This window comes from Kryptolebias marmoratus, linkage group LG1 (genome assembly GCF_001649575.2).
Source record: "Kryptolebias marmoratus isolate JLee-2015 linkage group LG1, ASM164957v2, whole genome shotgun sequence".
Taxonomy (NCBI): Eukaryota; Metazoa; Chordata; class Actinopteri; order Cyprinodontiformes; family Rivulidae; genus Kryptolebias; species Kryptolebias marmoratus.
The window spans coordinates 3,981,669-3,996,207 of NC_051430.1; the positions used below are offsets into that span (position 1 = coordinate 3,981,669).

The window sequence follows — 14,539 nt, forward strand, 5'->3', positions numbered from 1 at the left end:
AGTTTAGAAGCTATCAAAGTTCTCAAATAAAGCACCTTTTGAGAATGTCAATGTTTGTTGGTGATTATCTTACAAAACTAGGAAGGATTTTTGGTTTATAAATTAAAAGTTATAGTTTTTTATTAATTTTAGTAAAAAAAATCACAACCTTTAGGAAAATCCCCCGCAAAATCAGGCATTTTAGCTGCAACAATCACAAAAAATGCCCGCGAAATCCTGGAGGGACTGAGTATTTCATAAAATGCTGTGCTATCCACAATGCACGCTTTTACATATTTATTTTGTGTTAATTTGTGTTTCTGTTAATACAAACACTGCAAAATCCCTCAGTCATGGAGGTACAGTATGAAGGCTATGTTTCATTTAATCTGAGTAATTATTGTCAACCAATGACTTTTATTTAAACAAAACAAAACTCTTCATGAGTTTGGATTTCCTTTAAAAAACTGTCCTGAAGTTAGTAAATTAGCACCACATTTAGACAAAGCCTCTGTACAATGATAACGTGGTCAGCAAGGCACGATATCAGCTGCAGTATATTTTTGATGTTTTTCCTGACAGCATTCAAAGTCGGCCTCAGGCAAAAACAGACTGAAGCACCTACTTTTTGCTAAATTAAAACTGAGTGTAGATAAATGAATATCCAAAAAATTATAAATATGTCAAGGTTTCTAAATCCTGTTTTGATTAATTTTAGCCAGCAGAAAGATGTCAGTAATCAGTAATGCATCTTTTTTTAAGTTTTGTGTTGCTTCAGGAAGAGCCACTGGCAGCAGAACGTTTGGTTCAAGCTCTGGCCTTCTTCGAATTCACTGAGAGTTTATGGGGTTTTAAATTTTGGAGGGACTTCTTGTGGTCACATTTTATTTAGTATAATAAAATTCAATATTGTTCAAAGACTAAGAATGGGTTCTTTGTCATTCCAGCTGTTAGCGCTCTCTGGACCGTGAGTGCAACAGCTGTAACTGTCTGTGTTACTGCAGAAGAGAAATTGTGAATCTCTGGTAAGTATTCCCATAGGCACCAAAAAGGCACAAAGCTAGAGTTAAAATATAAATTAAACTGACTTAGCAGATGGTTTTCACCAATAAAGCTTGCACATGAAAAACACACCAAGGATCAGTATTTTATCTCACAACAAGTGTGAAGTGATTAAATTATAAGTCAACAAAGTAAAGTCTTAAGAGACGGATGAACCATCTACACCCTGATGTACACTTTTAACCATGATATCAGTTGTGATTATTATCCCAAAGTAAGTTTCATCTTTAAAATAATGTTAGTTTTAATTGTTCAAACCAATAAGATCAATACTGCATGCAGCTGAAACCAGATGTTTACACTTTCTCACCGTCTGATATTAAATCAGATGAAACCTTTCCTGTTTGAGGTCAGTTAAGACTCACAATTATTTTTATTTGTTAAATGCTTTTTGTTTTATTAATAATTTCTTCAAAGTAACAAGTTTACATTTATTTTGTCAAATGCCTTATATCATTTTTATGCTGAAGACCCTGCTAATCTATTGCTTCTCCTCCTCACTCTCACAGGCTGTAGAGTCTTTACAGTCTGCATTTAACTTTGTTACAAACTCTTAAACTGTTTTTAACGTAGAAAAAACTAAAGCAATGAAATTCTTGCATTCACGAATGCTAGCAGAGATTTCTCTGTTGATGCCTCCTGTACGAGGCAAACAAATTGAGTTTGTTATCAACTGTAAGTACCTAATTTGGTCCAAAAACTGAAGCTGAAACTTGGGTTTTTACTACCCCAAAGGTTTTTCCCTCAAAGCTCTTAACTGTTATCAGCAACCTTCTTAACTCCACTGGATTGTGGGGCTGTTCTGAACATGAATGCCTCCAGTCATTGAATACTGTTTACAGCTGTGCTTTGAGGTTTGTTAACGGGCTGACTTTGATTTATAAAACTCTTCTTAGTCAGGCTCCATCTTAAGCTCTCTTAGAAAGAACTAACAGCTGCCATGCTCTTTGCTCCAACATTTTCCTTTTGCTTGTTCCCCATGCTTGGATGGCGAAGGGGAAACAAGCATTCAGCGACTCTGCTTCGACTGCATGGAATCATCTCCAGTCTGAACTCATAATATCACATTTTATTTCTTTCAAATTATTTCTTCATAATAAGCAACATGAATCTATGTATCAGTGCCAGTGTTTTCATATAACATATTTTCTCCTGGTTTCTGCATTTTTATGAGTATTAAAATTGTTGAAGCAACTGTCCTTTTATTGTGTTTGTGACTCATATAAGTCTTTTATGATGTGTGCTGTAGAGACCACTGTATACTTATCCTGGAAAATTTAAAATTTGATAGTTTTTGAATTAGAATGTTATGTTTCAATGTGTCAAAAGCCTTCCTAAGATCTAAAAATACTGCTCCACCTATTGGCAAAAATAAAAAACATTAATGATGGTTTGTCCTTTTCATTAGAGCAGTCTGTGGAATAATGAGAACCAAAACAAACTGTAAAAGGATGTAAGAAATTTTTTGATTTTAAGTGCTTCATTAGTTGGTGAGCCACCACCTTCTACAAAACATTTGAAAATATATGTCAAATACTTACTGGCCAATAATTACATGCCAGATCACGTGGTCCAGATTTTAAAATACGCATAACTCTAGCTACTTTCCATATGCTGGGGAAATATCCACTGCTAAGGGACAAATTGATCAGATGAGTAAGTGGCACTAAAAAGATATCTCTCTGTTTTTTTTACAAAATAGTATATATATATATATATATATATATAAAAAGATATTTGTAATGGCTATTTACAATTTGATCAGTGATTGAAATAACCTCCATCTGGTTAGTTTGTTGCAATGGAAAATATCAAGTGTGAGGAATAAAAAATGTAATCAGCTCAACAATAAAGACTTTAAAATTACTACTGAGTTCTTCAACAGAGAAAAACAAAAAACTATTGACATTATTGGCAAACAGTTTGTTGTCTGTGGCCAACTGTTTCCTTATATTTAATTTATATATTATTTCCTGGTTACTTAATAGCCTTATATAATATTTAGTTTTTGCATCTTAAATGTTAGGAGGCACTACAAACTGCAGTCAAGAGTCACTTCATTGGTTGTTTATGAAGTTTAAGAAATTGTGCTTAGTCCATTTTCTTCATATATTTTCATATGGGATCATATATCCAGGGCAAAGAAAATGTATTCTTATTCAAATCTTTTTTATTGCTTTAAGTTAATCCTGAAAACATCATTAGCTCCCTCCATTAATTCTTCACAGCAGCTATCATGAGCATCCAGTCATTTGTTCCATTGTGTTCCCTTAGATCCCTTTCCAATAATGTTTTAATATATTAAGTCCATGGGTTTTAGATTGCTCAGAGTTCAAAAAAGGTTTTTTTTGTTAGTTTTCTTGCCATTAAAATTACATTCTGATTTGACAATTCAGTTATAAGATTATGATTTTATTATTCTTTCCACATTATTAGAAAAAGCTAAATCAATTTGTGTTCAAGTAGTGTTTGTGAGTCGAGTTGCACTTTTAACTAGAAGCACCAGGAAAGCACGTACCTTCACCAAGGCCATAGCGTCATTAAAATAGTCTGGTCCAGGTCACCACCAATATTTTAAAAAATCCACTGTGTATTGTGACAACCCCAAACATTTCCTTTCATCAAAATCTGTTCATTACCTTTTTAAGTAATCTTACGAGCAGACAAACAAACAAACAAACACTACTGAAAGCATAGGGTTCGTGAAATAATAAATAGCCATATTTTCAACTTTCCTGTCAACTTTAATCTTTTTTTTACTAAATCACAGTTGGCCAGCGAACGGCCGGTGAATGGCCACCTACCACCGGGCTTGGCCTCTTTTCTGGGGGAAACCCTGTTGTACTTTATTATTTAACTCAAAACTTTGTACATGTTATAAAATATAGCGTATAGTTTGTGACTCCTCTTCCGTTTCCAGATTTTCTGTTGTTGCTAGAGCACTTGTACCCAGGTATATTAATTAAACAGGTTTTAATTTTACTGTAAAGTCAGGTCTCACTTAAATGAAGAAAGTTCAGATTTGAATTGATCAATAATGTTCTGATTTCAACATGTTTTAGAAGTAAACTGTGAAAATTAGGATTTTCACCACTCCTGTGGAAATGGTCTGAACAGTAGCCACAGTCTTTATGTTAGTTGTTTGTTTGACAGACAGATTTTTCACTCTGGCTTTGTTGTTTCCACCTGAAGAAGCAAGTGAAGAAGCAACTGCCTCATTAAAGGCTCCAGCTCCCATTGTGTTACAGCCAATACACAAACCACCAATGGTTGGAATGCTCCCCATCTTTCCACCTGCGGATCGGTTTTCATCGCACCAGTGCTGTCTATCCGCTCCAGTGTGAGAAGGTCGGGACAGTCGCCGCCGGTGATCTGCTGCAGTACTGCCACTGACAGGTAGCACAGCCATGTTGATATGTCTTCCTCGGATGAACCGACACTGACATTTGGCTCAGAGGTGATCAGCTGTGAGCTGTCAGCTCACGTAGAAGGCCCTGGATTTAGATAGACGTCCCCCCGCCAGGAACAGAACCAAGAAGTAACCTGTAAGTGCTCTGGTTCTTTGTACTCTTATTTCTGAAGAGTGTTTGTTTAATTGTATAGTTTAATTCTCGTAAAGCCATGATCCAAAACAGCTAAAATGTTGATGAAACCCCTTTTTGTGTGAAAAAATATAGCCTTTTGCTACTTTTAGCTTTTAGCTACTGCTTTGTTCCTTTTGGTTACAGTTGGGCTGTTTTAGCTTCTGTTCTGCTCCTGATAGCTTAAATTCTTTGTTTTAATCATCAACATTTTTCTGTGGACAGTGGGTCAGAAATTGGTCTGTGAGGCTACATAGAAGTGCCCCCTAGTGTCAAGTTTTAAGTCCTACTTCATGTAAACAAATGGGACATTGTACTAAAATAAAGAAATGTTGACTTTATTTTCAGATTTTTTTTTTCAACTGTTGATTTATGTAGCTCTTAACTTCCTGCAGTATGTTAGGTTTTTTAATGTCATATTTCACTGTGATTGACAAGAAGACAGCCTATTGCCATGCTAGGAAAGTAAGTAGGCAGGACACATCAAGGGGATGTTCCATGTTGTTAGTTTCTGGCTTTAAAACTCCGACAGACAGTATCTGTGAAGATGTAATCACAGTAGAACTATCTTTAAACAATACTGCATCTGCATCTGCATCCCCAGAACCAGAACCAAACGAGGAGAAGCAGCTTTCAGTTTCTATGCACCACAAATTTGGAACAAGCTTCCAGAAAACTGTAAAACAGCTGAAACACTGGTTGCCTTTAAATCTCAACTTAAAACCCACCTGTTTAGAGTTGCTTATGGCTAAATTAGGGTTAGAGTGCGGGTTTTTGATGTTTGTCTCTTTCTTACTGTTTATTCATTGTCACATGCTGTTTTTATTTTGTTTTTTTTTAATTATGTAAAGCACCTTGAAATGCCTTGCTGCTGAAATGTGCTATACAAATAAAATTTGATTGATTGATTGATATTTTTACATTTTGTACGTGTAAAAAAAAAAAAGTGTTTTAGTGGTTTGGTTTGACAATATACATTTAAATGTACACCTCTGTAAAATCAAAAAGTCCATGCAATGATACTTTGAGTTTTAGGGTAATTAGTTTTAGAATACAAAACAGCATTTTACCATTATTTTTACCCCACAGTTGTTTCTTCATGGTAAATTGTTGTTGTTACATAGTACAGTTAAAATTTCAAGCATTAAATACAATTTAATGCTTTAATTTTGTTTGTTTGTTTAAATTTAGGGTAATTCACTGTATTTGAAACTGCGACATACTGTCTTTATTTGATTGTTTTGATTTTTTACAAACATTTTAACAGTGAAATAAGACTCGCCTAATTAGTAATAGACAAACCTGTTGACAAAAATAAAAACATAGATGGCTGAATTGATTTTTGCTTGTCTCCAAAATGTGCCTCTTTAAAATTAAGGAAAGTTGTAGAATTAATTTGCATGCGTTGTTGTGGTACACCACATGCATAATTTGTTGTTGTTGTTTAGAGTTTAAAAAATAAAGGAGAGAAAATAGCAATTATTCCATCTTGGTTTTCTGCCTGTAGCTACTGAGCATGAAGTCAGAGTCCAGTGGTGTGGAAGAATAACAATGAAAAGAGAAGCAGGGCTGGAGGCAGCTTTCTGCGGGGCCACTGCTTACAGAGCGCTTGTTTTATAGGCCAGCATGGTCCACTGCTCCTCTACACTCATTCTGTGAACCCGCCCGCGCTCCAACTCCAGCACGCGCACACATGCAGCAAACCCTACCTTAACTGCGTCGACGTGGGTGACGCTGTCAAAGCCCATGTCGTTTGCGGCCACGATCTGGTCCCCGATCCGCAGTCCTTCCCTCTCGGCCGATGAGCCCGGCTCCACCAGAGACACGTAGATCCCCACGCCGTGCTCCGAACCTCCGCGGATGCTGAAGCCCAGACCCTCGTGGCTCCTGGAGCGCGTCAGGGTGACCTGGCGCACCTCTCCAAAGTGGCTCCCACAGAAGAGCGGGGCCAGGGCGGTGGGCTCCGCAGTGAGAGCCTGTCCCCGGAAGGAGCTGACATAGGTTTGTAGAGTGGAATCGTCCTCGTCTCCGAAGATCTCCGCGCTGCCGTTGCTAGGAAGCAGCTCGGTCTTCAGGTAGAGTCCCTCAGAGGTGTACTGGTCAAAGAGCAGCTGGTCGGAGCGCGGGATGACCAGGCGCAGCATGGGCAGCAGCTGGCGCTTATCGGGCGCGTTCAGGATCACTTTCAGAGTTTGGACCAGGTCGAAGACGTTGCGCTTGGCGTGGTAAACATTGAGACAGTGGATGAACTGCTCCCTCTCCACGTCACTTAGCAGCAGGTTGAGAGCGTTGTGGAGCCTCCGGACGTTTGCCGAGAGCGCACGGCCTCCCAAACCGGCCGCGTTCACTGATGTGCTGAGCGAAGCGCGCTCCAGATCCGCGCTCATTCTACAGCATAACGGGGGACGGTTCGGAGGGTGGACTGGGCATCTGGTACGACACCGTTCAGATGAGGTCTCACATCTGAAAAGTTAAATGTGAAGCAATTCACAGAGCATCTTCAACAGGTGACCGGAGAGAAAGGCGCGTAATGATGGCGAGGTGAGCTCAGCGCGTTTCCCACCAGATGTTTGTTGTCCTCTGACACCTGGCAACGGTGCGCTAAATGTCCCCGTCCTGTCCTCTTCTTCTTCCAGCATAGACTGCACAGATGTCTTCACCAGTTAAAACACCATCCTGTGCTGGCTAAACTCTTTGTTTCTCAGTGTCTTCTCTGCTCTCATCACCCTGACCTTCTTCCTTCTTCCTGATGCTCAGAAAACACCTCGCAGTCCGGGTCTCTGCGCCGCGCAGCTCTCTGAGCGCAACTGGAGAGGAGCTGAGTGAGCCGCGCTCTGAGCCTTTGTCTGCAGGAAGTGACGCATGGATGTGTGTGTGTGTGTGTGTGTGTGTGTGTCCGCCGCGATGTGTGTTGCTTAGAAACTGACAAACTCTACTCAACCTTACTTAAAAATATATAAATATATTTGTCGAGGCTGAGACAGATGTCACAGAGCGTTGACTGAAAGCTGTAGTAACAAATGAGCAGTAAAATAAAATAAAATCACTTTATTTATTTAAGCCTGAAAGGAGATAATGTTCTCGCCCGTGTTTTGTTGTCTGTCTTTTCGCAAATCATGTCATGAACCAGAGGACAGATTTAGTTGAAACTCTCAGGAAGTAATCATTGAGTAAACATCTTCAACTGATTAACCTTTGGAGTCAACATCATTTAATATGGCCACCACAACTAAGCAACAGCTGCAAGCACGTAAATCAGTTTTACAGTTATTGAACTCAAACTGGTTGTGGTGGTAGCTAAGACTCATATTCTGAGCACTAACTGATTGCACAAGATTTGTTTTAATATTTCCCCAAAAGCTATTGATGTCAACTCTGTCTGTCTGTTAGCAAAATGTCTCATGGACTACAGGACAGTAAAGTAATCACTGAATGTACATCTTCAACTGAATACCTTTTTGGAGTCATCCGAAATTAAGATGGGCACCAAAGTTAAGCAAGGTTAGCAAACACAAAAACGACCCTAACTCTGTCTATTTTAAAGATATTGGGCTAAATTCTGATGGGGCAGTAGTTGACTATCATCAACAACACATACTTTGAGTATTATATTATACTGCACAACATTTTTGATTAAAATCTTGGCATTAACTATTTGCCTCAGTCCTGTTTTGTTGTTAGCAAAATATCTCGAAGCACCAAACAAATTTTCAAGAGTTCAAGAAACCCACCACAGATAATCAACGTTAGCAAACAGACAAATGCCTGAAACTTGATAAAAATTTTAGATATTGAGCCAAAGTTTTAAGTGGAAGTAGCTGAAAGTCATCCTTAACACTTACTCTAAGTCAGGAGTCTCCAACCCTGGTCCTCAGGGCCACTATCCTGCATGTTTTCCTTGTTTCTCTGCTCCAACACACCTGATTCAGAGGTTAAATCACCTCTTCATGTTCTACAGAAGTCTGTTAATCACCCATTGATTCAGATCAGGTGTGTTGGAGCAGAGAAACAAGTAAAACATGCAGGATAGTGGCCCTGAGGATCAGAGTTGGAGACCACTGATCTATGTGATAATAGGTCACACAAGATTTTACAGCTAACTCCATCATTTCTCAGCACAGGTTGATCTAAGTTTACAGTAAAACTCTGGCATGAAGGGTGGCAGGTAATATGCATTTTTTAAAGGAATGCTAGGCTTTTAATTTATTTTAAATTAAAATATATGTTAATACATTTATATATACCAACATAAGTAAACTCCTGTCAAGTGTAAATCTATCTGGCCCGCCTGGCATTTATTTGGAGCAGTGTTTTGGCTGCCTCATGGGTTCAGGTGTAGTGGGTGCTTGCACATCAGTCTTTAAGCCCATCAAGCAGCATTACTCCAGACTTCTTGTCATAACTGGAGCCCAGGGCTATTTTTAAACAGCTAATAATAGGATTCTTGAGTTGTCTTCCTCCCTGTGACAGTTAAGAACTTCCTCTGTCTCAACTCTTCACAGAAGTACAGGAGACACTCCTGCCGCAGGGTGCTGCCAAGGGACTGGCTCCTGACAAAATCAGCACAGCTGGGCCTTTGAGGAACTCTTCAGTCAGTGCTGCTGAACAACAACGAAGAAATGTTGAAGGGTACCAGAGCAACTACTGCCCAAAGTGCCAAGATAACTTTGTAATAATATAAGTTCAGAAAAAGTTCCTACATTTCCATGAATGAATTTCTTTCAGCTGTTCCCTTCTGCAGGGGTTTCCATAGGAAGTGAACTAATTGTAATTGTCAAAGAGGATTTTCTCCCAAGAAATAAGTGGCTGTTGGGTCGTGTTGTGGAAACAATGGTCGATAGTGATGGCTTGGTTAGAAGAGTGAAGTTGAGAACAGGAGAACAAAGATCAGGAAGGGATATTATCTCAAAGAGTTCAGTAATAGAAAGACCGGTGCAAGAATTGGTGGTGTTATTGGAAAGTGACTTATAAATGTACACAGACAGGTATGTTTTAAACAATCTGCATGGTTTAAGGGCAACTTTAAAATAATGCATGATTTTTTTTGGTAATAGTTCGTGCATTATTGGTGGGAGTGTAATGGATAGTGAACCATTTAAATTTATAAAGTTGCCTAAATTATTCAAAGTATCCATCCATTTTCTTTAACCGCTTCTCCATTCCGGGTCACGGGGAGCTGGTGCCTATCCCCAGCAGTCACTGTGAGAGAGGCGGGGGACACCCTGGACAGGTCGCAAGTCCATCGCAGGGACACATATAGACAAACAACCATTCACACCTAGGGACAATTTTAGAGTCATCAATTAACCTAACATGCATGTTTTTGGTCTGTGGGAGGAAACCGGAGTACGTGGAGTAAACCCACATGTGCACAGGGAGAACATGCAAACTCCACCCAGAAAGGCCCCAGGCCGGGAAGTGATCCTGCAACCTTCTTGCTGGGAGGCAACAGCTCTAACCACTATGCCACTGTGCCACCCTACGCACCCTGGCTTACAGCCATACCACTCAGAGCAAGCCCGCTCTCGTCTGATCTCGGAAGCAAAGCTGGGTCGGGCCTGATTAGTACTTGATTCAAACTATTTATTGTAAATTATTTGGATGATGTTGCAGATTGTTTAATAATATTTGTTTGTTTTGATCCAGCACTGTTGGTGGTTTGTATTTTGTTTTGTTTAATTGTATTTGCACTTTGTAAAGTTGTTTTTTTTTGTTATGTACCTCAAGGGCTGCCGTAGCTAAGAGGGCAGGCCCATAAAAGCTGGCAAATCATCGTACTAATGAATGACTTGAACAAACTGTCAAGACTTAGTGTTCCCCGGTGAAAGCAGCGAGTTACGTTTTATTTTGTTGTTTGTGTGTTGTAAGTTTATGTTTATATTCTAATATTTGTATATCTGTTTAGTTTTCACAGTGATTACGGTGACTGATGGACCAAATCAAAGGAAAAATAAACAAACCTAGTTGAGACCGCACAAATTAATTCAAGTGCTGGGGAGCTGCTACAAAATGAAAGATTTTATACCAAGTGCCTTTCCTGACACAACCTGGGCTGGAAACCTGCAGCTTCAGGATTACAAGACCGTGGCATCTGTGTATGAACTGAGTTAAGAAGTGTGAAACAAATCAAGATCCAAAGAAATGTTAAAGCTGCTCATTATGGTCACCATGGTAACCACACACCTGTGTCTGTCACTCTGACTCACAAGTTAATAAGAGGATGACAGAAACAGACTGAAAACATTTCTCATTGTGAAAACACTATAAGTCATATTCTTAAAATTAGGAACTGTTGGTACCATTCAATCAGGACTGTCAGTATTACAGCCCTGTAACTACTTGTTTGGCGACTCCTTATGGGTGCAAAAACAGGACATTTGCATCAATGCTCTGTGCTGCCTCAGAAGTGAACCGTGAGAAGAACAGTGATCTTAGTGGACAGCCTTGTGGGGTGCCAGTGCTGAGTGTTAGGATGAGTACAGAGCTTGACAGACAGAAAAATACAGAAAATAATGTGCTGATGTGATGAATGAAAGACCCAGAAGGAGTAGATTAATCAGGATCTCTGCTGTGATTGCATTAAAGGTTGAACAGCAATCTATCAAGCACATGCATCCTTAGATTATTTTTTTAAAACAATAAATAAACATATATTCTTTTTCCAAGGGAACCAGTGCCATGTGCAGAGATATGCTGGTGCAGAATTTTAGTCATCTAGGAGAATATTTTTCTTACAGGTCAGATCATTGCACTGAACTGCATCCACAGAGCCTTGCAGCTTTTGTTCAGTAATTTTGTCCCGTCCCTTGGAAGAACTAGGATTTGCCTTAGGGTATTGTTTGGTTTTCAGTTCCCTGGGACGTTGTGTTTGAAGACAATTCTTTTAAGTTTTTCAGACATACTCACACATATGGAATGACAATGTTTTTCATATGTTAAATTCTACTGAGGAGTAGACAGATAGTTAGAGAAAGAAGTAAGAATAAACCATCTGTGTCAGATGGAACAGGTCCTACAGATCCAGCAGATCAGTATTGGGTTGGAGAGGACATTAGAGGTGAGCCCATGCATGGTTGATTGGGAAAAGGTTGGAATCTGATCTGTTTGTTGAAAGCAGCCTACACACGAGGCAATAAACTTGTAGTCCAGCTGATGCTATTCATCGAGACACTAGATGTTACCTGTGTCTAAATGGCAGGAACTGATGTCATGGGGGTTTTGTAATGCTTGGTTACAATAATCCTTTTTTGTGTGATCTTTCTTGAGAAAATGGAGATTTCAGGATGTGTGTGGGTGACCTCAGGTACTCACTGGTTCCAACATCAAGTCTTGTGACATCTGCATTCTCCTCCTGCCAGGCAATTACACAACCAAGTGGCCTCATGGAAACCCACAATGTGACACTATCAGACTCCATCAAGTGCTGGTAATGCTGTATCCTCTGTGTCTGCTGATATTCACTTACTGTTTGAATGACTGATGTTCTGGCAACTACCTGAAAACACTATCACTCCTCTCATGGTGCCACCCCTTGTTCCAGACATGCCAGCTTCTTACAAATAAAATAATTTACATACCTTCACTGCAAGTTGGACCTTTCCCTCTGGGTGTGTAACTTTTAGAGCTGTGAGTCTAATCCACAGACAGGTTCACACCAACTTGCACAGAGGGAGTGATTTGTATGTGAGTTCAAAAACCCAACACAGTTTATAGTCTTGGAACTCTGTACCTCTCAACTTTGAACTGAGAAAGTTCCTCAGATGAGAAGCAAAACCTCTTTTATAATATTAATAATAATAAAAATAATAATAATAAAAACTAAAGAAGTTGCATTTTTTATGAAAATGCTGCCTGAATACTGAGTGCTGAATGACAGCTGAAATTTGCTGAAGAAGTTGTAACTGAGTTAAAAAGTCAAAAAGAAGCAACACACTAGCTATTTTTTTTTTTTTAGTATCAGAACTGTAGCTAAAAGCTAAATGTAGCATAAGACAGAAAAAAAGCAGATTTTAAAGAGAAAATGTTTTTGAAGGAATTGGAGAGATCCTAATGCATTTGTTTGGGGGAAATATTTGTGAATGTTGTTAAAGATTTAGAAAATAAGAAAAGTTACAAAAACAAGTCATAGCATTGGTCTCCCAAAAGAGCTGAACACTTTGATATACGAACGGCTGACGTACCACAAAGTATGCTGAATCAGCAGTCACCCTATAATTCTAAAAGAAATTCAGTTGACTTGTTAGTATATGTAGTGATGTGATGATGACATCTTTAAGGAACATACTTGCCTTATAGGCAAATTATTGACAGTTAAATGGGGGCGGGAGGATTTAAGATGATGTAGTCTGATCTCCTACAAACACTTCATGACAGTGGGTGTGAGCATTGGCCTGCTGTCATGTTGATCGTCTACAGCAAGCTTTGGGGAGGCCTGTACAAGTTTAAATTAGAGTTTGAGGGGCATACAACATAGAGAGTTATAGTAAATATGTGTTCTCAATATATATTGTATATATGTCCTAATGTCTGGGTTGTAAATCAGGTCTACATTTACCTCTGTGAAACAAAATTTTTACAATAAATAGAACCTTTGTTCTATGTAAGAGGAGTATTGCACACAGAAGTTCGAAATAAAATTCTCATCACTGGAAACAAATGGGAACTAATTGAAACAACACACATGCCAGCCATTGATATTTAAAATGTTCGATAGACATCAAAGTCCACAAGGGTCCTGAAACACATATTTAGCACTGACCCCCCACCTCCCTGGGATTAAGAAGATTGAAATTCAAAAACAACCCATGCATGAAACTCATTTTGAGTTAAAGTTATGAGTGTCCACCTCTGCTAAAACCCCTTCCAGGGACAGTCGAATATAATGCTTTTAAAGAGATGTTACAGGGTGTTACAGCTTAAGTGAAGTGGGTGAGGGATTTTATCCTGTGACTTTAATCCATTCCACTTCAGACTTAAAACTTTCTGTACAACTGTTCACTCAAGTTCATAAAAAACAGACTGAGAAAGAAAACTTTCTCCTGTAGCAAAGAGCTGTCTGCATTGGAAAGTGTAGAACTTCATCCTCTGATAAGGGTACAATTATCGCTGCATGTACTTGAACAAATTAGTGTTGTTCTGCTGCCAAAATCCTTCATTATAGGTTGAAACTATGGTTTGTGTGGTGTCAAAAAATGATGAGAAAACTCAAAGAAATTCACCTAACTAGTCTGAGTGGCAGGTTGCAGCAGAAGGAAAAAAGTAGACAATTTGTTCAGTTTTTCCTCAGCTCTTCAATGAACGTGCACACATCTTGTGGATCATGCAGCAGATCTGAATTGTTTTTACTCAATATAGGACTACCCTTCTACTCATCTGCCTAACAAGTTGAGAGAAAATCACAATGCTTCATTAATTGGAAACACGGTGTGCTTATTTAACATGATACAATCCAAATTCAAAAAGTTTGGATGTTGTGGAAAATATAAAACCAAAATGCAGTGATTTGCAAATTTCATAAATCCATATTTTATTCACAAAAAAACATATCAAATGTTTAAACTAAGAAATAGAAAAAACAAGTTAATTTTGAATTTTATGGCAGTAACAAATCACGAAAAAGTTGGGACTGGGGCAACAATAGGCTATAAAAGTAATTGGTACAAATAAGAAACAGCTGGAGGAGAATATTGAAAGTTGGAAGTCATTCTTGGATGCCTGTAAGCTTTAGCTGTCAGTCCACACTGCATTAAAAACAGGTCTGATTGTGTTACAAACATCACTGCATGGGCTCAGGAACATTTCCATAAATCGCTGCCTAAAAAACACAGCTTGCCATCAACAAATTCTGCTTAAAGCTCTATCATGAAAAGGAAAGGCACATTTGACTACCTTCCAGAAACACTGCCATCTTCTCAGGG

The 14,539-nt window shown here is 38.8% G+C and overlaps 1 protein-coding gene across 1 annotated transcript in view; it reads right to left on the reverse strand.

Annotated features, from left to right (window-relative positions):
* The window catches only part of whrnb (whirlin b), a 100,746-nt gene extending 93,353 nt beyond the window's left edge, over positions 1–7,393 (reverse strand). Inside the window, exon 1 of the mRNA XM_017432685.2 lies at positions 6,332–7,393. Within this exon, the coding sequence (XP_017288174.1) occupies positions 6,332–7,009 (678 nt within the window). The 5' untranslated portion in view covers positions 7,010–7,393. The remainder of the gene's footprint in view (positions 1–6,331) is intronic.
* Positions 7,394–14,539: the final 7,146 nt, after the last annotated feature.